The sequence below is a fragment of the Erpetoichthys calabaricus genome, chromosome 12 (assembly GCF_900747795.2).
Source record: "Erpetoichthys calabaricus chromosome 12, fErpCal1.3, whole genome shotgun sequence".
In the NCBI taxonomy this organism is placed as follows: domain Eukaryota; kingdom Metazoa; phylum Chordata; class Cladistia; order Polypteriformes; family Polypteridae; genus Erpetoichthys; species Erpetoichthys calabaricus.
The window spans coordinates 161,487,462-161,512,953 of NC_041405.2; the positions used below are offsets into that span (position 1 = coordinate 161,487,462).

At 46.3% G+C, this 25,492-nt stretch overlaps 1 protein-coding gene across 2 annotated transcripts in view; it reads right to left on the minus strand.

The window, feature by feature from the left end:
- Positions 1 to 24,224, minus strand: part of palm1a (paralemmin 1a) — a 133,241-nt gene extending 109,017 nt beyond the window's left edge. Inside the window, exon 1 of one of the 2 annotated variants that reach the window (XM_028816649.2) lies at positions 23,895 to 23,964. In XM_028816649.2, coding sequence (XP_028672482.2) covers positions 23,895 to 23,899 — 5 coding nt within the window. In that variant the 5' untranslated portion in view covers positions 23,900 to 23,964. Of the gene's footprint in view, positions 1 to 23,894 lie in introns of both variants that reach the window. The other variant, XM_028816651.2, reaches the window with a different exon arrangement.
- Positions 24,225 to 25,492: the final 1,268 nt, after the last annotated feature.

Consider the following 25,492-nt stretch of genomic DNA (forward strand, 5'->3'; position numbering starts at 1 on the left):
TCTAGATTAGTACATTTCTTTAAAGACTGCCCATCGAATGTGTAAGGTGTTGTATAAAATAAATATAATTAGCAATGCAGTCAAAGGGGTCAAATGTGTCAGCTTTGTAAACAGCAGGTCTCTTTAAATTGTGTGTGGGAATGGCGCCCACCATGTAAGGTGCTATATAAAGATAATCATTAATCAGCTGGGTAAAAAGTGCCAAGTGGGCATGGCTGGCATCCCTTTAAAACTGACTACCATCTATGTAAACTGTGCTGGGGTGGCACTCACTGTGCAAGGTGCTTTATAAAATAATTGCAGTAACACCATGAAACCACCTGGGGGCAACTCTGCATAGTTGACTTTGGGTGTCTGCAGGTGACCCCCCCCCCCCCCCCCCCCCCCCCCACCAAGCCCACCTCCAAAAACACAAGAGCAGGTCCCTTCACTGATGGGCAGACGATTTGAAGTCTTGAGCCTCCCTGTGTCACCCATCCCCAGTTTAAAACACCAGCTTACAGTACCTGGTGGTCCTCAATCAGTGAGCCGTCCTTTATCTTATAAAGTGCCTTTTATATAATTCACCACACACACACACACACACACACACACACACACAAGACATTCAGCTGTTATTTGCTTTGTAAGGCACTGTGTGATGGATCTGTCTATGAAAGGCGCTATATACAATCCAGCTTTACTGCACTCTGAATTCTGAGGTCCTCACTAACTCAAACTTTACACCTGCTTCAAAAAGAGCAAAATGTGGGGGGCACATCCCCCTGAATTTCTCCACGGCATTTTGGCCAAAGTCCTGAAGGTCCCCTGCGTGGTACCCCGATGCTGCATTTGTTAATATGGCCGTCACAAAAGTGACAACAGCTAAGGATCAACGCCCGTCTGTCTGTCCTAAGAGAGCAGCGAGAGGGTGCCAGCTCTGCAGCGGACTGTGCCACGAGGGCCTGTAGCGGCTGAGGTGTTACATGTCTTAAGGGCGGGTAAAACCACTGGTGAGCCCACAGAGTCTCGGAGAAGGTGGGCCAGCCAGGTGCCCCTGGGTCTTCAGTGCTGTGAGAGCCCGCTGGTGTCTGGAGGAGAGATGACCACCTCAGAGGTGGATTTACTGTGGCTATGGGAGGTCCACTTAGGCCCGTCTGCAGATATGTGCCAACATGAACACACACACACACTGAGAAACATCACCCAACACACACACACATGCATAGACACATGCAAAGACCGGTATGCACACCCACACTTAGAAAGCATGTGCAAACTTTAACACTCACACACTCACACACTCACACTCACACACTCACACTATGATAAACATCCCCACACATTTTCACAGATATATGCAAATACACACACAGGCTTACACTGATATTTACATATGTACACACACACACACACACACATCTGTACACGTATGCACACTGAGATCCAATCATGAACACACACCCCCCTTGCATAACAACACACACATAAAAGGCAGATATGTGTAATCAGGAGTACACACACACACATAACACACGTATGTCGACATTCACTACACATGTGCACACTTAAACACACACAGATACACGTCATCAAGAACACACACACGTCCACACGTCTGCAAACTTTAAAACACACAGATATGTGTGATCCCACACGCACACACACAGTCCTGCACATACAACCTGCTGTGACGGGGTGGGGGGTGGGGGTGGGGGTCTATTTCCCGTCTTCCTCCCATCACCACCCCCCCTCCTCCCCTTTCCCGCGGAGAACAGCTGAAAGTGCAGGAAGTGGCCGAGTGACTTCATGTGCCTGTCACAAGTTGGCCTCGGTGCTCTGCTGGTGACGCCTCTCCCACTGGGGGGCTGCAGACAGAACGCTTCCTCTGAGAACTGTGGACCCCTCCTCAAAATCTCAGCCCTCACCAAATGTCCGTGTGCGGTTGATTACAAGACTGCAGGGTGGTGGGTGTGTGTGTGGGGGGATTGGTCTTCAGCTCGTGTGGCTCTCCAGGAATTCTCCTTTTAGTTAATGGGGTGTGCATGGGTGACGATGGCATCTTGGTATTTGTGCCACAGACATTCCCATATGGCGTCATGTGTGAGGGGAGTGGGCAGCAGCTGCTCTACCAGCACTCAATGAGCCTTTGTGGAGTCTGAAGACACTTTAACATGGGGGCACTGCTGCGTGCCAAGCTGACTTGATACAAACATGGATTGAAAGTAAAGAGGGAGGATCACAGGAAGGAGACACAAATGCAGACAATCAGAAAGATGCTTGGCTCTCGAGGTGCTCGTCCTCATCTTCGTCTTACCACTCCTTTCCTTTCATTTCTCACTGCACTTCCATCTCTGGACACCTCGGCTACTACCTAACCAAACGTGCTGGTGGGCTGAACGACTGAGGGGCCATCCATTCGAGCTTCCACTTGGACAAACAGATCACAAATACGCGGAGAGTACAGAAGATTATTAACGGCATCGGTCTTCCCATTAGAAGTACAACCAAGCAAGATCACTGGGCACCCTTCATAAAGAGTGGAGTGTACCACGTGACCGGGCGAAAAATACCCACTACAGCCTTGTCCATTCCGGACCCCTGATCATCTCCTCCTGAGCCTGTCACTCCTTCACCACCTAATAGCCAACATGTGTGGAGCATAAGGGGCAATGCAGCATATTGGTGCTGGCTGAAGCACTGAATAAATGTGACTATCTATTATATAGTGCCTTTCATATCTATCTATCTATCTATCTATCTATCTATCTATCTATCTATCTATCTATCTATCTATCTATCTATCTATCTATCATATAGTGCCTTTATCTATCTATCTATTATATAGCGCCTTTCACATCTATCTATCTATCTATCTATCTATCTATCTATCTATCTATCTATCTTTGACATAGATAGATAGAATGAAAGGCACTATCTATCTATCTATCTATCTATCTATCTATCTATCTATCTATCTATCTATCTATCTATCTATCATATAGTGCCTTTAATATCTATCTATCTATTATATAGTGCCTTTCACATCTATCTATCTATCTATCTATCTATCTATCTATCTATCTATCTATCTATCTTTGTCATAGATAGATAGAATGAAGGCACTATCTATCTATCTATCTATCTATCTATCTATCTATCTATCTATCTATCTATCTATCTATCATATAGTGCCTTTAATATCTATCTATCTATTATATAGCGCCTTTCACATCTATCTATCTATCTATCTATCTATCTATCTATCTATCTATCTATCTATCTTTGACATAGATAGATAGAATGAAAGGCACTATCTATCTATCTATCTATCTATCTATCTATCTATCTATCTATCTATCTATCATATAGTGCCTTTAATATCTATCTATCTATTATATAGCGCCTTTCACATCTATCTATCTATCTATCTATCTATCTATCTATCTATCTATCTATCTATCTATCTATCTATCTATCTTATATAGTGCCTTTAACATCTGTCTATCTATTATATAGCACCTTTCACATCTATCTATCTATCTATCTATCTATCTATCTATCTATCTATCTATCTATCTATCATATAGTGCCTTTAACATCTATCTATCTATTATATAGCACCTTTCACATCTATCTATCTATCTATCTATCTATCTATCTATCTATCTATCTATCTATCTATCTATCTATCATATAGTGCCTTTAATATCTATCTATCTATTATATAGCGCCTTTCACATCTATCTATCTATCTATCTATCTATCTATCTATCTATCTATCTATCTATCTATCTATCTTTGACATAGATAGATAGAATGAAAGGCACTATCTATCTATCTATCTATCTATCTATCTATCTATCTATCTATCTATCTATCATATAGTGCCTTTAATATCTATCTATCTATTATATAGCGCCTTTCACATCTATCTATCTATCTATCTATCTATCTATCTATCTCTATCTATCTATCTATCTATCTATCTATCTATCATATAGTGCCTTTAACATCTATCTATCTATTATATAGCGCCTTTCACATCTATCTATCTATCTATCTATCTATCTATCTATCTATCTATCTATCTATCTATCTATCTATCTATCATGCTGGCTCTCTGGCTAAGGGCTCTGGGATGGTAACTGGTTTCTGGGTCGTATTCCCAGCAGTGACAGGCGGAATGCTACTCCCTTGTACCCTTGATCAAGGCCATCAACCTGCAGTTGCTCCAGGGGTGCTGTACAAAGAGCTGACCCTGCACTCTGACCCCAAAACACACTGGAGAGTAAGTTGGGTTATACAAGAAATAACAAATGCCTCATTCAAGAAAATACAATATTCTGAATAAAGGATTTCATATCTATCTATTATTTCACAAAGATGTTGCCTGCTGCTGCCATTGTCACTGTGCACATGTGTGCTCTGGTCGGCTAGTGACAGCGATTGAAGGAGAGATTAAGGACGCACTTCGTGCGCAATCAGGTGACAAGAAATGCACGAAAGTCACAGGTACACATTTCGTTTTAATAAGGTGGAAGTTGAATGAGTTTAGCTCAGATGTTTTAACACCGAGGCAGAGTGGCAGTTGCCATTCGTGCCTCAGAGTGACTGTGTGTGGTTTGCGTGTTCTCCCCGTTTGCCTGTTTGTGGATTGATTAGTATCAGTGAATCGGCGTAACTGTCGATGATTACCCGTCTTAACGTTAAATTCTGGAAATGTATCGCTAATGCTTCTCAGTTACCAAATTACGTTTAGTCCTTCATGTGCTGTGAAGTAAATAACATCCATCCACTTTTTCCATCCCAAACCCGAGCCACGGAAATTTCGAGGTATGGACACTAGCTGCTGTGCCACCAAATCACACTTTTTGAAAATATGCACAGCAAATGCCGGGACTGAAACGAAGCAGCCACTGTATTTATAGGTGTCTGCTACTGGTTTGCGTGCAGCGCGCTCTTTTCTGATTTGCTGATCCACCCAGCCCTGCACAGAACCAGCGTTCCCGTTCACCATATCTACTTACAGATGGAGATGGAGTGATAACCAATGTCTCCATGTGACCCTCAACAGGGAAATTAAAGTGTACACCTCGGCACATATGGGATTAAATGCACACGATCGTCTGGGCTTAACGTGTAGCTGACCACGGGAAGTCTGCGCGTTCACCGCAACGCAAAGCGCGCGCGCGGTCAGGGCCCGGACACATCCGAACTTGTGGCGACCCCTTCGATCGGCGCTTTGAAAGTCTCCCAGTCTGCAGGTGACAGTTTTGGTAAATGTCGCATAACTATATAAGTGAGACTATACTGATGGAAGAAGAGCTGGCTTCAAGAGGAAAAAAGGAGACGGTGGAGGGTCAGAACGCTTAATCAAAAGCGGCGAAGGGAGGACGAGTGAGTGAGTGACCTACATGACGATCGGACGCACTTCGGATGTTCCAGCAGGTCTCTCTTACGCTTTAATGACCTGTTGCGTCATTTTCAGACCTTCATTCATCATGCTGACCTGTCCTTGAAATTGAAGAAAATCAGCGAAAACACAGCACGTGTCGACACGTCTGGCGTCGTTTTAGCCGGGTGACCATCGCGACCACCTTGGACGCGTCTAGTACACAGCAGGCTCAACTCCGCAGCTGTCAATGGGGGGGCCATAGCGCGCGCATGCGCGTTAATACCGACTGCAGCAGGCTATAAGTTTGCGAAATAAGACAAATGACAATTGTTTCGTGAAATTTTTAAATAAAAGAATATGATTAGCGTAGAGAATTGAATTTTATTTTGAGTGAGACGAAGTGAAATGAACCACAGTGAGGATCCAGGAACATTTGTAGTAAACGTTAAGCACCTTAATATTTTTGCTCATTGTGATGCACTGCCTCGTCATCAAAAAGCTCAAACAGAATTGGATTACAAAGACAAAAATAATTAAATAAATAAATAAATAAAGTCCACAATGTTAGGCACAGCGCGCCTTTTTGATAAGCGGAAGGGGAGACGCAGAGAACAAAATCAATAAAAAATAAATATGCACGTTAAAAGGTACAAGGGCATAAAAATGAAATAAAGCAACTTTGTTAATTTTTTTATGTATTTATTTTAACAATTTAATCATTTATTTGTTTCAGTTCTTCACTTATAATCTGGAGTCATATTTTGAAGAAAATAATAATAAATAAATGAATGCGCCAACAAATTAGAGTACTGTGAAATGCGGCAATAAATAAATAATAACATGAAGTGTATTTTTATAGCCGATTTCTTTACGTATATCTTTAATTGTTTCTCTTGTTTTACTAATTTAAGTGACACACAGGTAACATGAAGTAAACCCTGAAATGAAATCTGTCACTCTCACTCATCAAAACTGAGTGCGCCAGTCCTGTGTTTTGATTGGTGAATTTCTAGGCTGACCAGCCGTCCCGTTTTTTTATTTTGTGACAATCCCATTAAATTCGTCGGAACTGAACAAGATGTTCCATTTGTCCAGTTTTTTAGCCAGTTGAAACACAAAGCGGGGGGGTGGGGGTGGGGGGGTGGGGGTGGAGATACCCCCCTCCCCAATTTAATGGATATTTTTACAAAGCGTACAAATGTCCGAATGTCTGGTCTTCGATTCACGTTGCGTCCAGCACGCTCGCTGCTCTAGTGAGTTGTGTCCCGTTTTGAAATCATGAAAACCTCGTCAGCCAACTGTGGGCCGATATTTTGGGGTCCTGATAGCTTGAACTGTTATGGTGGGCACTTCACAACTTCGCAACAATTCCTTATAGTTATTGGGTTATTGAGAATTAAAGTTGCTTCTGGCTTATATGCATTGTCGGTAAAGTGGACTCGGTCATCAAATGCCACCTTTACAGCAGACACCTGACATGCAGACTCCCGATGAGGAATTCGCAATTTCTTGAATTAAAGTCGCCGCTTGTCCCCGGAATTTTGAGTATTTCTAAGAACTCCGAGGTTGTTCTTGCACTCGTATCCGATGTGTAGAGTTGTAGCTTTGAGCCACACGAGCCACGGGTCAAACACTCTGCGGACGACAAGCCAATCAGAAAACAGGACTGGATTGAGCCCGCCCCTTGATTTTGACGAGTGACAGTTCCCATCCATCCATTATCCAACCCGCTATATCCTAACTACAAGGTCACGGGGGTCTGCTGGAGCCAATCCCAGCCAACACAGGGCGCAAGGCAGGAAACAAACCCCAGGCAGGGCGCCAGCCCACCGCTGGGCATACACACACCAAACATACACACGGGACAATTTAGATGACAGTTCACATTTCAGGGTGTATTTCACGTTGTGTGCGGCGTCGCTGAAAAAAAACTGATGAATACACAAAGAAACGGTGTCACAGTTTTAGTCACTTTTTATGTTCATAATATTGTCAAATTTTCGGTAGTTTCATTTGTTTGCGTATTTACACTTACGCCATTTTGTCTGAAACTTCCTCGGTAAGGCGTAGCGGTCATGTCACACAATAAACACTGCAGGTGACTGGTCACCGATCACCAAGCGCACTTGGCTGCTGGCCACTGGCCGTTTGCAGGCGAACCCCATTTTCATCCCGTTTAGTTTTTAATCGTTAGGATTCAGTACCGCCGCTCCCTATACGCAGAGTACGCAGTCTGCGTAGGGCACCAACTCCCAGGGGGGCACCATCCCAGCTGCTCAAAAAAATCGTTTTTATATATTATAATAATAAATTAATATTAATAATATACATATACAAATAAACAAAAATATAAACGTATATATTGCATTTTACGGTGAACGCAGAGTAGGCTAAGCACACGTGATGACGCGCGCGCCCTCACTTCTGTTACGGCTGCCTAACTAATATTCGGGGGAGGGGGCACAAAAGTAAATTTCTGCTTAGGGCACCCATTTGGCCAGCAGCGGCCCTGTTAGGATTCCTTTTTAATTCAGAATTGTTTTCTGCGAACTCAAAGTCCCTCCTTGTTGCTTCCTTTGTCCAGTGCTGATGTGCGTCACGTGCCCGACTGGTTTATCTGCTCCGGTCACCAAACCACTGAGAGGACTTGTGGGGGTCACCCTCAGACTCTTCAGTTTCTGCACGGTTTTAGAGCGGAGCTTCATGAACTGTTTGTGTCGCGCTTTGTCACTGCTGGGTCACGACTTACAGGTTTATTTATTTATTTAATTTTATTATAATCATTCATACAAATCGATCAATTATTACAAAAAATTGGATTGAAAAACAAGTCGACCCCCACCAGGTTTATTTAAAGCATACCCACTTTACTTGACTGTCGAAATAATCCTCACCATTCCTTATATTAGTTGCCAGAATGAATGGCGGCGCTTTTCGTCGTCTTTATATACAATGCAAAACGCGCTCCTAGAGTCTTCGAGATACGTACATTGCCAATAAACGAGTAAATACACGCTTGTGCAGTAAATATACATTAAATTAAATTTAAATATTAAAATTAAAACGTATTAAATTTAAATTTAAAATTAAAGTTATAGTAAATGCACCCTGCCCAGGATTGGTTCCTGCCTTGTGCCCTGTGTTGGCTGGGATTGGCTCCAGCAGACCCCCGTGACCCTGTGTTCGGATTCAGCGGGTTGGAAAATGGATGGATGGATGGAAGTTATAGTAAATACACACGTGTAAAATTAAATACAAGCATTTGCAGGAAATGTCGAATGTTCTCGAAGATTCTATCGCGTTCCATTCACATACTACCCAAGTATAAATTAATAAATTGAATAAAATAAATACCAGTACCCAGAGATCGAGTCCTATACCCCCAGCATTTGGTTCCCATACTCCTTGTTAAGAACCCCTGATTTAAAGGAAACGGGTCGCGGATGTTTTGTGAAGAGGGTCGCCGTGGGTTGATTAAGCTTAGATGATCATCATTGATAAACGATCTCTTCTAAAAGGCCAACCAAATTCCCCTACCGATCCCACTCTGATGCCCAGGCATTCGTAACGCGGTCAGATTGCAATCTCGATGGCATAAGGTAAAGGTTGGGGCACCAGGCAGGGCACCCCATTTACTTCGATCAAAAAGATATCTATCTGGGACCACAAAAACAGAACGGCTCTGCTTTGGCGTAACTTACTGACTGGCAGTAAGTGACACCGTCTCATTTAAGGTGCCCCTTGAGAAGGGGCGGGGCCTGCTGAAGGTGCGATGGGAGGGGCTAGGCATCCTCCTTGAGCGGCTTTTCAGCGCTACGCGAGAAAAGAGAAGATGCTGTAAGCGCCAGCGCCTCCTCTCGCCCAAGGGGTGGGACTGCTTACCACTTCAGGTGGTTCCTAGGTGCACATGCGTGTCTCGAAGACACAAAAAATTAGCAAAATTGGGTCGCGACAAAAAAAAAAAAAAAAAAGTGTCTAGAGAGTGACGTCAAAGTCCTCTCATTAGTACTTTAATTACGAGTAAAATAATCCCACTTGAGTTTGGGAAAAGTAATTAGGGATTTATCAAGGAATTATTTTGTTGAGCAGCTTCGCCAAATACAACAGCAACTTGGAACACTGAAAGGCACTATATACAGTAGGGCTTGTTTGCTTGTCTGGTTCATCCGCTGGTTTGTTTGCGCTTTGGTTATATCAGCAAAACTGAAGCCTCCCCATAGCTTTGGACTCCTACAGTGAAGACTCGGCTCGATGTGTGCTGTGATTAATTGAGTTCCACCACACCAGACCTCGGATCATCCCATAATGATTCTGAGGCTACCAGATCTAGTCAAAAAGAACAAAAAAGCCCCAGAGCTCGTGAGCGCCCTCTGAAGGGCAAAGAGCATTTAAAGGTGACCCTGGAGATTGCACTCAGTGCCCATAGCTAGATATCTCCTGGTGTCATTGTAAGGAGCTCTAAGGGGCTCTGACAGTACCACTCAACTCCACCAACGTCGGACCCAAAACCTGGATGAGAAGGGATGATGGGATGTGCTTTGGTGCCAGCTACCCGACTCCATCAAGTCGATTGCCACAGAGATGCCAACAGAAGCCCAAGCTGCCTTGGTCCATTAAGAAGAATGCCATGCCCTCTAGGGGGCAGGATTTGAAGAACATCGGGTGAAGCCCTGAGTCCGACTAGCGGCTCGACCCTTCATCATTTTAGGTGGATCTTTGGAGTTTCCCAAATCTTTGCATTTTTGATTTCACCCTTCAATATCTGTTGATGCTGTCAATAAATTATGAAAGCAACATAAGAGAGCAGCATTCCCGCTGCCTCCAATCTGGAGCGCTGCTCCTGGAAAATGAAGAAGAGGAAGATGGCAGGCCCAACTAAAATAACAATCAGAGGGTCGTCGTCTGAAAGTCTTGTGATCTTTAGCTTCAGTCCAGCTCTCCTAAATGTCCAAATGTTCACCCTCTGCATCAGCCTGACACACACGTGCCCAGCTGTTGGCACCACATGCCACCCCAACAGATGTTTCATAGCCATCATCAGAAGTTAAATGACAGATTAGTGATAAATGACAGCAATAATAAGCCCTACTTTGGTTGCCCTAACCCTGGATGGGTCGCCAGTAGGCACATCACAACATGCTGCAGCAGAGCCTGTGCAGAGGCTGGCAAAGCATGGAGAAGACCTTCTGTGTATGGAATGGAGTTCGTGTCGGGTCTTGCCGGGCATTTGAGCTCGGGTCCTGCCTGTCAGGTGTGGTTCCTCCATTTATTTAATTTAGTTCTGACTTTCATGCCTTTTTACGGAGACACCTTTAGGGTTGTATGTTGGTCATGTGCCACTTCTGTACCCAACAAAAAGATGAAGAGTGTTCTGCCATCATGGGGAACATCTTTGATATTCTCTGTCAAATGGCGCAATGTGTATGTGGTGTAAGATGGAATCTCTTCAAGAAGATGTAAACTGCCACCATGGCCAAAATCATAATATTGTTAAACAGAAACGGGAGTTCAGCGTGATCTCTGATGATTAACGCTTTATGGTAATAGACCATTGGGGAGGGGTGGACAGACTCTATTAAAAGAGGGAGCTGTAGGCCTACAAGATCTGACAAGATCAGACTTCAGGAAGAGCAAGCAAACATCAGGCTGAGATCAGCTTCACAAAGACAAGATGGGCGGGTTTTGATATCTGAGAGTAAAACTTTATTGATCCTACACTGTTTGGAGTCCAGTAAGCGAGAGAGAGAGAGAACGGCAGACCTACCAGATCTGACAAGATCAGACTTGAAAACGATAAAAGCAGGTGTTAGAAACGGGAGTTCAGCTTCAGAAGAGCAACACTCGAGAACTGACGCCTCTGAGAGTTAACTCATTATTGGTAATCCACTCTTAGGGGTCAGACGTCCCTAAAAGAGAGCTGACAAGTTTAAACGTCAGGAAGATAAAGCAACAGACTGAGTGCAGCTTGAAAAGGACGAGATAAATGAGTTTTGACATAAGCATTATGGGTAATGTGCTGTTTAGGGTCAGATTGCAGTTAAAGAGGGCAGCAGGCCTACAAAATCAGACAAGATCAGACTTCAGGAAAACAAACGTAAAATAACAACCAGCTTGTCGATGTGGGCGGGTTATAACATTTGATAATAAAGCATTATGGGTAATATACTTGTCAAACCTCCAAGAAAAAGACAGCTGCAGGCCTCTAAGTTCTGTCCTGATCAGACTTCAGGTTGACAAAAGGGAGTATTAGGGATGAGAAATGAACTTCAAAATTCGGCATTCTTGGTAATAAACTCTTATGGGACAGACTGGAGCAAAGGGGGGCACACAGTCTGACCAAACCAGACGTCAGGACGGTGAAACCACAAACTATGGGAGCTTCCAAAGGATAAGATGGGTGAGTTTTGACATCTGAAGTGAAAGCAGGACACCGAGACCTGACAGGATCCGTCTTTTAGGAGATGATGCTTCTATAGTATAAGACCAGATAACTTCAGACTGCAAAAACAAAGCAAGTGGGCTAAATACCTAAAATAACATAAAGCATTAAGGCCTTCAAACATTAAGGGTCCAGCGTCAGGAGATACAAACCACGGGCCTATAAGATCTGTCAGGATCAGACTTCAGGAAAACAAGGCAACTGGTACTGGAAATTAGACATCCACTTCAATAGAGCAAAGCTATCTGATCATTATATTTGGGGTAGCACACCTTCAAAAGATCAGAATGATGTGAAGAGAGCTGCAGGCCTACAAGATCTGACAGGTTCAGACTCCAGGAAGCTAAGCCAACAGACTGAGATCAGGTAGAAAAAGGACAAGATGAGCGGGGTGTCACGATGGGTAGTAGAGTGTAGATCTTTGGTGTAACACAACTTAAAGGTCTCACTCCTGGAAGAGGAGGCAGCAGGCATACAAGATCTGACAAGATCAGACTTCAGGAAAACAAAGTAAAATAACAACCAGCTTATTGATGTGGGTGGGTTATAACATTTGATAATAAAGCATTATGGGTAATATACTTGTCAAACCTCCAAGAAAAAGACAGCTGCAGGCCTCTAAGCTTTGTCCAGATCAGACTTCAGGTTGACAAAAAGGATTATTAGGGATGAGAAATCAACTTCAAAAGTCGGCATTCTTGGTAATAAACTCTCATGGGACAGACTGGAGCAAAGGGGGGCACACAGTCTGACTAAACCAGACAGCAGGACGGTGAAACCACAAACTAAGGGAGCTTCCAAAGGATAAGATGGGTGAGTTTTGACATCTGAAGTGAAAGCAGGACACTGAGACCGTCTTTTAGGAGATGATGCTTCTATAGTATAAGACCAGATAACTTCAATAGAGCAAAGCTATCTGATCATTATATTTGGGGTAGCACACCTTCAAAAGATCAGAATGATGTGAAGAGAGCTGCAGGCCTACAAGATCTGACAGGTTCAGACTCCAGGAAGCTAAGCCAACAGACTGAGATCAGGTAGAAAAAGGACAAGATGAGTGGGGTGTCATGATGGGTAGTAAAGTGTAGATCTTTGGCGTAACACATCTTAAAGGTCTCACTCCTGGAAGAGGAGGCAGCAGGCCTACAAGATCTGACAAGATCAGACTTCAAAATGATTAAAGGAGGTGTTAGAAATGGGAGATCGACATCAGAAGAGCGAAATTGGGAAGTCGTGATCTCTGATGATTAACGCTTTATGGTAATAGACCATTGGGGAGGGGTGGACAGACTCTATTAAAAGAGGGAGCTGCAGGCCTACAAGATCTGACAAGATCAGACTTCAGGAAGAGCAAGCAAGCATCAGGCTGAGATCAGCTTCAGAAAGACAAGATGGGTGGGTTTTGATATCTGAGAGTAAAACTTTATTGATCCTACACTGTTTGGAGTCCAGTAAGCGAGAGAGAGAGAGAGCGGCAGACCTACCAGATCTGACAAGATCAGACTTCAGGGGGCTTTACTGTGTCGAGATCGGAAAAAGGCCGAGCTTCGGGTAGTTGAAGCAACAGGTAGAGACGTTTATCTCCACGGGGGCAAAATAGTTGTATGGATAGCTGACACCCAAGCATTGTGGGTAATGCACTCTTAGGAGTTAGGCTACATAATGTGAGGGATGGCCGGCCAAATATTCCGGTCCACACCTCCAGGCCGCTAGATGGAGTCCTCCCAGCAGCATGGAAGGTCCCCAAATTCCAGCAGAGAATTATGGGTGGTGTAGTTTTTATAAACAACCCTGCTGGATACCATGGGGGCCACCAGGAGCTGCTGTAGGGAGGCTTACAGAGTGCTACGTGCCCTATGACCCGGAAGTGTGTCGTAATCACATGACCGGAAGGAACGACGTGCTTCCGGGTTGAAGAAAAGGACTTTTAATATGACCCGGAAGTGATAAGGAATCATGGACTGTAGGATTGGAACCACTTCTGGGTCAGGGAATATAAAAGGACTGTGGGAAAGCCCAGATGGTGAGCTGAGCTGGGTGGAAGGGTGGCAATGCGTCTGGGAGAGGAGGATTGATTATTGTATTGATTATTGAGTATTGTATGAGTAGTGTGGAGTGGAGGGTGCTTGGTGCACATTATTATTATAAAATAAATAAATAATTGGAATTTTACCTGGTGTTTGGAGTGGTATCTGAGGGTTCAAGGGAGCGCTAGCGCCCCCTACTGCTACAATAAAAAAGGACAGGTGCTGGCCTGTAAGACCTGACAGGATCAGACTTTAGGAAGAGACTGAGATCAGCTAGGGAAGGACGAGATTGGGTTGGGCTTTTCCACTTTGGAAAATAAAGCACTCTGAAGCATCAGACTACAGCAAAAGAAAGCAGCAGGCCAATAAGTCTTCATATAATGAGATCGGTCAGGAAAAAATGACAAACTGAATGACTCGAAAAATATGAAGCATCAAAAACAATGGGCTCTTAGAAGAAGGCCGCGGGCCTGCGAGATCTTTCAAGATCAGACGTGAAGAAAACAGTCAAAAGGTATTGGGAATTAGAGATCAGCTTCAGATCTCTGATAATGAAACACGAGGGCTAATGAACTCTTAGGGCTCCGGCGCAGGACATTCAAAGAGAGCTGCAGACCTACAAGGTAGGACAAGATCAGACATCAAGAAGATAAAGCAACAGTCTCAGTTCACTTTCAATGGGGCAGGATGTCCAGGTCTTATATATATTTTGGTATTTGGTCGACTGTATTGATCCCCAAGGGGAGATTGTCTTTTTGCAGGTCAGAGTGCAGGGTCAGCCATTGTTCAGTATTGAACTCATAAGCATCACACCAGTATAAAATAAAGCCGCCTGACGGGATCAGTCTTCAAGAACCCTGCAAGACCTGACAAGGTCAGCCTTCAAAGAAGCAAAATTGGTGGGCAATGAAATAAACCACGACAGGACATGCAGGTGGGGCAGAGCAAGATGACGAGGACAGGAAGATATGGAAGAAGATGATCCGCTGTGGGGACCCCAAACGGGAGCAGCCGAAAGAAGAAGAAGAAGAAGAAGGTAATTTACTGTTGAGACGCCGCTCTGACCTGGATACAGCAGTGGCGTGATAAGACATAATGATGACGAGCCTTACGGGTAGCGCACTTCCAAAATCCTGATTTGAATCAAAGGAGACCTGTCAGGGTCAGTCTTCAGGAAGACAAAGCTTGAAAACCTGTGAGATCCGACCTCAAAGAGACACAAATGGGTGACAGCCGATGCACGGTTAAGGCTCAAAGTTCACAAAGAAATTCTGAAGTCCAATGACATGAAGGTGTGAAAAAGACAAAGCTACCGATCTATGAGATCTGAGAAGGTCAGACTTCAAATACAAGCAACCACGAAACCCAACGAGTATCTGAACAGACCAGCCTCACGATGCCAGGGGTTAAGAGATCTGACAGGGTCAGGCATTAAGACCGGGGGGGGGGGCACTACGAGACTCCTTGAGCAGTCAGCGGGCTTAAAGTGCTGCCCACGGATCAGAGTCACCAACCGGCGGCCGAGGGACTGCGTGGTCTGACGAGTCGAGGCATCCTGTCAACGACCGCCATGTCGACAGAACGGCTCAGCCTGGCTGGACGTGACTCCAGTGGTGGGGTGTCAGAAAACAAAGAAGAGTCACAGATCAGGGATCAAGGAGGCTGACTTCGACCTGCAGCAAAGAGCCAAGCTGGTCTTACTCCCGTGTTTCTACAATATCCACTTTGGGAAGTACAACGACTTGCTCAGGCTCTCCCGGAAAGTCAGTGACGGATGATTAGAGCAACTTTGCATACTGACTTTATATAGCGCCTTTCAAGATAAACCAAGGCAACAGCGCAATTGCTCCCTTATTCCTATGATGTGAATTCTAGCAGCTCAGGTGTCTCGTTGAAGTGAGTCAGTGGTAGACATTGGACTGTTAACCCTATGACGGTAGATAGTACCCCCCCCCCCACCTGCCCCCCCATTCCAGGGTAAACTTCACAGCCACAGTCCACAGCTTGTCTGCTTTGACAGGCCAAATGACTTACTCAGGCTCAGAAAGTCAGTCCTGGAGGAATAGAGGCATAGTGTGACTTTATATAGTGCCTTTCAAGGTAAACCAAGGCAACACAGCGATTGTCCCATTGTTTCTACAGGGTAAGCTCCGGCACATGACGTGTCTCACTGAGAGTCACATAGCGAACCAGCAGTTGACATTCCGCCACTCAACCTGTTACTTGTGTATAGCGCCTCTCCATGCAATAATCGTCCCAGGGCACTTTAAAGAGAGAGAGAGAGCCCAATGGTCCCTACATGTCTACAGCGTCAGTTCTGTCAAGTACAGTTCTGGTCGAGGGTCTCTCAGGGAGTCGACGATGAAGATTTCTGAGTCACTCTTTGCATAGCGCCTTTACACAATACGAGCAACTGGAATGGTGAAGTGACCCACTGAATAATGGAAATAGGATCTGCAACCTTATATAGCGCCTTTCAAGGTAAACGAAGGCAACAGCGCAATTGCTCCCTTATTTCTATGATGTGAATTCTAGCAGCTCAGGTGTCTCATTGATGTGAGTCAGTGGTAGACATTGGACTGTTAACCCTATGACGGTAGATAGCACCCTCCCCTACCTGCCCCCCCCATTCCAGGGTAAACTTCACAGCCACAGTCCACAGGTTCCAATGTCTGCTTTGACAAGCAAATGACTTACTCAGGCTCAGAAAGTCAGTCCTGGAGGAACAGAGGCACAGTGTGACTTTATAAAGCGCCTTTCAGGGTAAACCAAGACAACAGAGCGACTGTCCCATTGTTTCTATGACGTGAATTCTAGCAGCTGAGGTGTCTCATTGAGGGTCACAAAGTGAGCCAGTGGTGAACACTGGACCTTTAACCCTATAACGGTATATAGCCCCCCCCCCCCCCCCCCCCCCACCAGTGGCATAGCTAGGGGGTGCAAAGGGGGACATCTGTTCCCGGGCGCAGCATCCAGGGGGCACCAAATTTCCCTTCCACATGCATTTTGGCAAACAGGAGGGGGCGCGAAAACCCTAGCTACGCCTCTGCCCCCCCTACCTGCCCCCCCATTCCAGGGTAATCTTCACAGCCACAGCCCACAGCTTGTCTGCTTTGACAGGCCAAATGACTTACTCAGGCTCAGAAAGTCAGTCCTGGAGGAATAGAGGCCCAGTGTGATTTTATATAGCGCCTTTCAAGGTAAACCAAGACAACAGAGCGATTGTCCCATTGTTTCTACAGGGTAAGCTCTGGCACATGACGTGTCTCACTGAGAGTCACATAGCGAACCAGCAGTTGACATTCCGCCACTCAACCTGTTACTTGTGTATAGCGCCTCTCCATGAAATAATCGTCCCAGGGCACTTTAAAGAGAGAGAAAGCCCAACGGTTCCTACATGTCTACAAGCGTCAGCTCTGTCAAGTACAATTCTGGCTGAGGGTCTCTCAGGGAGTCGACGATGAAGATTTCTGAGTCACTCTTTGCATAGCGCCTTCCCATGATTGCTGCCTTCCTGATATTCCCAATGTTCCCAGTGTTCCATATTTATACAATATGAGCTCTGGAATGTTGAAGAGACTCACTGAGTAATGGAAAAAGGACATGTAATGTAGCATCTTTATATAGCGCCTTTCCATACTATCACGATCTAATTACGCTTCTTGGTGACAGTACCATAGTTTCCCCGTCTTCGATAATTTGGGGTGGACCTTGGTGAGAAGGGTTACAGAGGGAGTAAGTGATGGAAATTGGAATAGTAATGTAGGGTCTTTACAGAGCACCACTCCATCATCAGACTTGTAACCTAGGGTCTTTATATAGCGCCTTTCCATATTATCACCATCTAAAGATGCTTCATGGTGACATTACATTGGTTTCCCTTCCTTCTATAATGTGGGTGGACACGGGTGTCTCCCTGAGGGGCACACAAAGAGTTAGTGATGGAGCCTGAGCCGCTAAGCTAGTGCCTTTATATAGCGCCTTTCCATCATTAGACCTGTAAGCTAATGTCTTTATGTAGCTCCTTTCCATAGTATCACCATGTCAGGACGGTTTATGCTGACCCTACAATGGATTCCCTTTCTTCTATAATGTGGGTGGACACAAGTGGAACGACTCCCTGAGGGGCACACATTGGACCTGCAACCTAACGTCTTTATATTGCTCCTTTCCATACTATCACTGTCACTTGTTAGATGGTTGGTTCAGTCTAATGTCCTCAGTTTTGACTCGGTTGGCACAACTAAGAAGACAACAAGCAAAGAAGCAGGTGTCTTCAGATGGGTCAGAGAGGACCTCACCCTGCAGACCAGTCCAGTCATCCAACTACACAGAGAGAGAGAGAGAAAGAGAGACAGAGCCACCAAAGTGCTCCACCAGCCACAGCCCAGGAGACGATGGCACCTCAATGAAGAACTAAGGGATGGCTTCCTGGGCTTATATCTAGAAAGTGAAAGAAGACCCCACAAAATGAGTCCAAGGAGAAGAAACCCCAGCCCATTGCTTTGCAAAGTGGGTGCACTCCATTAAAACAGGGGACAATCCAGGAGAAACCTACCGAGCATCCAGTAGGGGGCAGCACAACCCTTGAAAACACTCAGTGACCCAAAGATCTTATCTGTAGGGTCCAGCAGGGTGGGGTTTGACTGGCAAAAGAAGGTGTCAAGGCCGGGGGCATCTGGTCTTCTGCGGGGGGTGGGGGGGTGACACAATAGAGTAGGGGGACACTGTAGGCCACAGCAGCTTCATCCCGATCCAGACAGACATCCAGCAGGGGGTTTAGAGGGTCACTCACTGCCAGGACTGCCTGGTAAGATGGCATACACTGTGAATGGCACAACATAAAATAAAGATTGATTGGCTAATTGGACTTGGAGTCCCCTAACAGGTGAGCGAGTTTCCTTGGGTGGTCAAGGTGAGAAGATTGTATTTGTGATTCAAGAAACAGAACTGACCCCAACATCAATGCAGAGAGACCACCTTGGTGTTTATCGTATTTTAGCTTCCATCACCCCAGATACTTTCATTAAAAATTGAAGGTGGTCTCCAAATCTGTTCTTCAAGGTCCCCAATGAGGGAAGAGCTTTTTGGTCTACTGGGTACTCACTCTAGGACGGCGCCTCCTGCAGGCTCAGCCATCTTGCACCTCCATTGAAGTGGCAGCCATTCCTGTCTCCAAGTGTCAGGAGAGCTCAGGATCCCAAGCCAAGCCCAAAATACCCAAGACCTCCATGGACATGGAAGCATTCAAGGAGTGGCACAGCCGGGCACAACTGTCATGAAGATGTGAGCTCAGGCTTGTCACCTTCTACACCCTGATCTCTCACATGCCTGTCAGATTGTCTTGTGAAAGAAATGCCATTGGACTGATGTGGCCAAGATCATGATTGTGGCACCACAGAATGCTAGGGCTGTTCTCCAAACTGGTAAAATCACCAGCCAGCACCGAGTGCCCACTGTACTGAGAGGAACAAATAAAGCATCTAAAGGAGTAATGACAATGCCATTGTAACCCCCATTAGAAAGTGACACCAAACACAACGTGCTTCGTGCCACCCATGGGTAAGCAGTGAGCATTCAGTGTGTGCCAGTTTAGATAGATAGATAGATAGATAGATAGATAGATAGATAGATAGATAGATAGATAGATAGATAGATAGATAGATAGATAGATAGATAGATAGATAGATAGATAGATAGATAGATACTTTATTAATCCCAATGTTTAGCTTATTCTGTTCCAGATGATCATCACCAGGATACCCAGAAGGTAATGCCAGCCCAGAAGATCTCAAAGGCTGTGCCACCTTACACAACTTTTCCAGCAATTTTTTGTCACAGACTTCATTTACACAACTGTAGTGAGTTGGTGGCAGTCGTGCCACAAGTTGTGTAGCCTGACATCCTCCGGTGACTCGGTCCAACCAGTTTGTGATTTGCCCCAACAAAATCAATCAGGTTTACAGGTGGGCACCGTGTTTGCAAAAGTTACAAACCAATGTGCGCCAAACAGAAGAGGAGCTCGTCTGTCTGATGTCTCGTGTTTTACGTACCACAGCGGAATTGAAAAAAAGAAAAAAAATGGAAATCAACATTATGGCTGACCTTGGCATTCCTAGAAAGCATTGGCGCGGCATCAGCTCTGCCAGGCAGCACATTATTAGCAGTCAGAAGAAAGTAGAGAATGCCTGATACTTTGGGATTCTGGAACACTGCAGAAAACCCGTCATGGAGTCGTGTAATTTGTCCCCTTTGGCGATTTAGTGTCACATCCTCAGGTGACGACATCAGCGAATGCAGTGGTCAAGTCTGACTAGAAGTCGTGTATTGTGACGTCAGCTTAAGACAAGTGCCCAATGCCCACTGTCTAATCCCCCCCCCCCCCCACCAAAGTGATGCCCACTCTCAGTGAAATGCTGTACCCTGGGAAGTTTCACAATCAAGTCAACTGTTCCACACACACAAACCCACGTGCCAGGCAGATGCCAATTACAGGAGGGGGGCCAACATGACACAGCCAACCCCAGTGCCATGAATGATTTGAACCGTATTTACAGCCACCCTTTCCTGCTCAACCCTGCTGTGTTCTGCCATGTTGTGCCATCTTACCTCAAGAAGAGGGTCAGAGTGTGACAGGTGGCACAAATCTTAGCCTTACTCACTACGTCTGTCTGTGCTCATGCAGAAGTGACAAGGAGCCACCTATAAATGAAGGGGCACTTGACACACACACACACACACACAAACACACACACACTGAGGCTCAAAGGACACTGGGGTGCGACAGGTGAGCAGGTTAAGAGAAAGATCCAAATGATGACTGAGGGGACTTTGTGATGGAGAAGCAGTGCCAATGTCACCCCTAGTGACCCAGAGACATCAGATCTACATGCCCACCCGTTTTTCATGTTCTCCTGTCATTTTCTCACCAGAGGTCTGCATGTGTGTGATAAGTGCAGTGGGCCATCACAAGCCCTGGACTTGAATGTGTGTTTGTGTGTCCAAAGGACAAAAGGGAGGGGTGGTGGGCTTCAGAACTGATGGAAACCTGGGGGCTTCTTGCAGTCACCAAGCTGGCTGAATTGGTGCCTCCATCTCCACAAAGACCTTCAGGCTGCCCGTTAAAGCTTACAGCAGGGTGGGACTGTCTGTCAGCACCACCAAAACAGAGGTGGTCTTCCCATGGAACTCCGGGACAACGCAGACCCTACCAGTCTTTACAATCAACCCCCAATCCAACTGCAATAGATACTTGGGCAGCATCGTCTCTATGGACAGCCACACTGACCACCAAATATCAAATGGATAACCAGTGGATGGCATCAAACAGAAATCATCTGCTTCTGGGAGGCATCGACATGGGGGTCTTTCAAAATTAAGACCTCAACTTACGCACCAAGGCTGCTGTATCACAATCCATCTGCATACCCACCATCCTCTACACCCTGGGCCACCTGTAGCTGCCACATGAAGTCACTCGTCAGTTCCATATAAGGTGCCCACAGTTCATCTTAGCTCTCACCAGGCATGCTTGGGTACCCGACACTGATGCCAACCATTGAGACCACAACCATCCAACATCAGTTATTGTGGCTTGGCCATGTAATATGGTATTGTATGGTCAATCACATCATACCCATCACTCATGAGGTGGGCAGATGGAACGAGAGGGGTCTACCTACAACCCTCTGGTGTCCCACAAGTCAGGAGCTCTGCTGAACAACCAATTAGATTGCATGTTAACGTCACATGGCTTACACAGTGGAAACCCTCAGAAGGGTCACACACAGTGCTACATGACAATGCTGCTACCTGAGAGAGGAGTCATACTACATGACACGCCCACTGCGAGACACGCCCACTCGATAGACATCATTATTCATGAGTCACATAACTCCGCCCACAAACCCTAATCTTAACCAGCGTGTAAAGATGTTTTACGAGAATGAAGCGTGAGGTGTGCTGACTGGGCATGTCACGTGACATCACTCAGATGGGCGGAGCTCTGAAGGTCTGCAGGCTTTCTTGAAAAAATGTGGAAGTTGAGCTGACGACATAGAGGACGTTGTTGCTGACTGTCATACCTGTGGTGTTGGAACATCTACAACTAGAGAAAAACAGGACCGAAATCGAGGAAGAACCCACCCATGGAGGATACCATCAACACGACAACCCACACGTGCCCCATCCGTAATGAAATCTCTGGGCGCAGGACTGGACTGTTTAGCCATCAGAGTACGGATGTCATCATTGGATACTGTGGACAGCAAAAACGAATGGATGCTCAGGTCTAACTTTTGTGCGTTTGCAAGAATATGAGAACATCACGTGCCGAAGTTTAATTATACACGGTCATGTATATGCTTAGGGGTGGCATGGTGTTCTCGTCTGCATGGAGTTTTCATGTTCTCCCCATGCCTCCCACCATAAAGATATGCAGGTCAGGTGGACTGGCAATGCTAAACTGGCCCAAGTAAGCGTGTGTTCACCCGGCGATGGGCTGGCGTCCTGTCCAGAGAATGTTCCTGCATTGTGTCCTGTGCTTGCTGGGATTGGCTCCAGCTTCCCCACATTCCTGCTCAGGGTGTAGCTGGTTTAGAAAATGGATTTGCTTCAAAAAGCACATCATTTTGTAGACACCTTCCGCATGACATTTTCATGTTCTACCCGCCTTACAAGCCAAAGATGTGGCACTAAGGTCACCAGCAGCTTCGATTCGCCTGATGTTTTCCATCGCCCCCTAGAGGCTTGGCTCTTTTTTTTTTTGCACCCTCTGCTTCTGGGATACATTCCAGTTTGGCTTGGCTGCGGTTGTTCTCCATGGGGCGCCATGTAAATGCTTGTGTGTTTAAGGTGCGTTGACGTGTGTGGGTGTATTGTATGATAATTTTCACATTTTTGAGTGGGCATATGAACGCGTGGGACTGTAATTTTGAAGTGACGGCTGGAGTTGGGCGCTCTTCCCGAGTCTCCGAGTTTAGAAGTGTTACTGAATTGGATCAGGACCTCATTGGATGGACAGTCTCAGTATACGTGTGCTTCCAGACCAAAATGGTGAGGGGGCGTCTGAAACACTAGGTGGGGCCTGATATGTTAAGTCTCAAAAAAATCCAACAAGTAACAGTAAACCCGACAGCCGGTCGTAATCCGGCTACATAATGGAGCCGACCTGCGCATTTGGGTGGAATGCATTGGTGTGCATAGAAAAATGTGCGCGTGTGCAACAGAGTGATATATACGCGTATAGACGGTAAATACACTCCAGCCATTTACTATACGCTACTGTATATTCATTTCAATGAATGCATGTGTATGCGTGTCTGAGGTGAAGTCACAAGTGGGTAGCGGAGGTGTGCGGGCACGGGGCATCCAGTGGACGTGAACGCGCAGGTGGACCTGTGGGTGTCCGAGGGCCGCCATGCACATGCGCATCATTCAGGTTTGTCTTTTTTTATTGAGATTTTTAAAATTCAATTTTGATATGACGTGTGCTGAGAGGTCCGCTATTTTCGCGGTCCTACCGCCGCCTCCTCTTCTTCCTCCTCCTCCTCCTCCTTCATCAAGCGCGCCCCCCCTTTCTACTCACTCTTTCGGACCGCGGTGAACTTGAAATTCTTCAGGTTGCACCCCTCGGACTAAAAGAGTGAGCTGGGCAACCAAATCCACAAACCAATACCCCCCCCCCCCCCCGTGCCCACGTGCCACCCTTAAACCCCCAGAGCGTCCAGCGTACAGGCGTGGACGGATGCAAAATGCAGGCGGGCGGGCAGGCAGGCAGGGCAGGCGGGCGGGAGGACGGCAGCCGCATGTCTTTCTTGGCTCGGCGCGGCAGCTTCGGCTCGGTGCTGCTGCTCTTGCTGGATACGCATTGGCCGTTTAGCGGAATCGCGACGCTGAAATCAGAAACCTGCGGCTCTTGGAGATTTAAGTATGGGGAGGGCAGTTAAGAAAAAAAAAATCACACCAGCACCTATGCCACCCCCACCCCAAAAAAAGAAAAAAACATAATGACAAAATAATATAAACCGACAGCCCGGCCGAGGGTACTCACTCCATGGCTCCTGCAGTCTGGGGGTCTCGTTCTTCTAAATTCCTCTTCTGCTTACGATCCGAGGCGTCGTTTTTTGGCTAACGTCTGCTCATACGAGAAGATTCGCTTTTATGTTTCTCTCTCTCTCTCTCTCTCTCTCTTTCCTTTTCGGCCAGGGGTGTTGCCTTTCCCTCTTGTTTTTTTTTTTTATCCCGTGCTGAGCCCTGGAAATTCAAATAGGAGGTCTTCCTGGCCAGGAATTGTTTATCCTGGGGAGCTGATGCTGTTAGCCCTCCCGATGTGACAGCAGACCTTGATCGGAGTGAGCGAGCGAGTGAGCGAGCGAGAGAGAGAGAGAGAGAGAGAGGGAGGGAGGGAGGGAAGGGGAGTGTGCGCGCTCCAGCAGACGAGAGCGCGCTGCACGTGTGCACGTGTGTGAGCGCGGCGCTCAGCTTCCATTCCTGTCTTTGTCTGTGCCCAGCTGAGAGAGAGAGAGAGAACCTTGGGTGGTGTCGTGGGTGTGTGTGTCTGTGTGTGTGTGTGTGTTACCTCTGGGGACACAAAGCAGTGTGGGAGGCGACCAAGGACGGCAGCAGGTGGGCACCGAGAGGGGTGTGGGCCAGCAGCGACTCAGCTGGAGCAGGTTAGTAAAAAAAATAAATGTATGGATGGGCTCTTTCTCTGGATAAGCGGGCTAAGGAGAATGGATGGGTGGGTGAATTATAATAAAACATTTATAACTTAAAGCATTCAGCGGCGACTTGCTACAGACTGCGGTGGGTTGGCACCCTGCCCAGGACTGGTTCCTGCCTTGTGCCCTGTGTTGGCTGGGATTGGCTCCAGCAGACCCCCGTGACCCTGAGTTCGGATTCAGCGGGTTGGAAAATGGATGGATGGATGGATGGACTTGCTACAGAATGAAAATTGCACTTCAGACACTTAATCGAGCCTGCAAGGCAGTGTAATTGGCACTGCCAAAAGTAAAGACTGATCGTTAACGTTATCGTACCACCCTATAGGAATGGCGCTATATAGAATAAACACCTGCTATGTCTGATTGGCTCTTCAGTCCAGAATCCGTCAATCCATTAGGCGACACAGGCAGCTGCCGCGGGCGCAGTCACCCGAGGGGCACCATTTATGAAAGTTCTGGACCTTTAAGAGCATCCACCAGCCCTCGACCCCCCTTGTCCCGGACTATAGATACCGAGGGGCGCCGTTCTAGTAACTCAAGAGGCACCGGGGGGGACCCCCGACTGCCTTCGACCACTTCAGTCAGGCCCCTTAGGCTTACCATAAACTTCACAATATGACTGCAAAAACTCAAAGTGCTTTATTTACGAACACAAACACCTTTACGTGTGCGAGTGACGGAGGTCCGACATGTTGGACAACTTCGGGTTCTTACAGGTTGCCCCCCTGGTGGCCGCAGTGACTCTGGACGAGCTCATTTTTTTCGCGGCCCTGCCCTGCTCTGTGCCTAGGTGGATGCCCTGCTTCTAAACTGGCACCACATGGGCAGCACCCAGTCAGGTGAACCCCTCCTCGTACTCAGACTTATGTGTTACAAATAAATTGGACATTTTGCCTGCTGTTCTCTGTTATGTCCATTTAATACT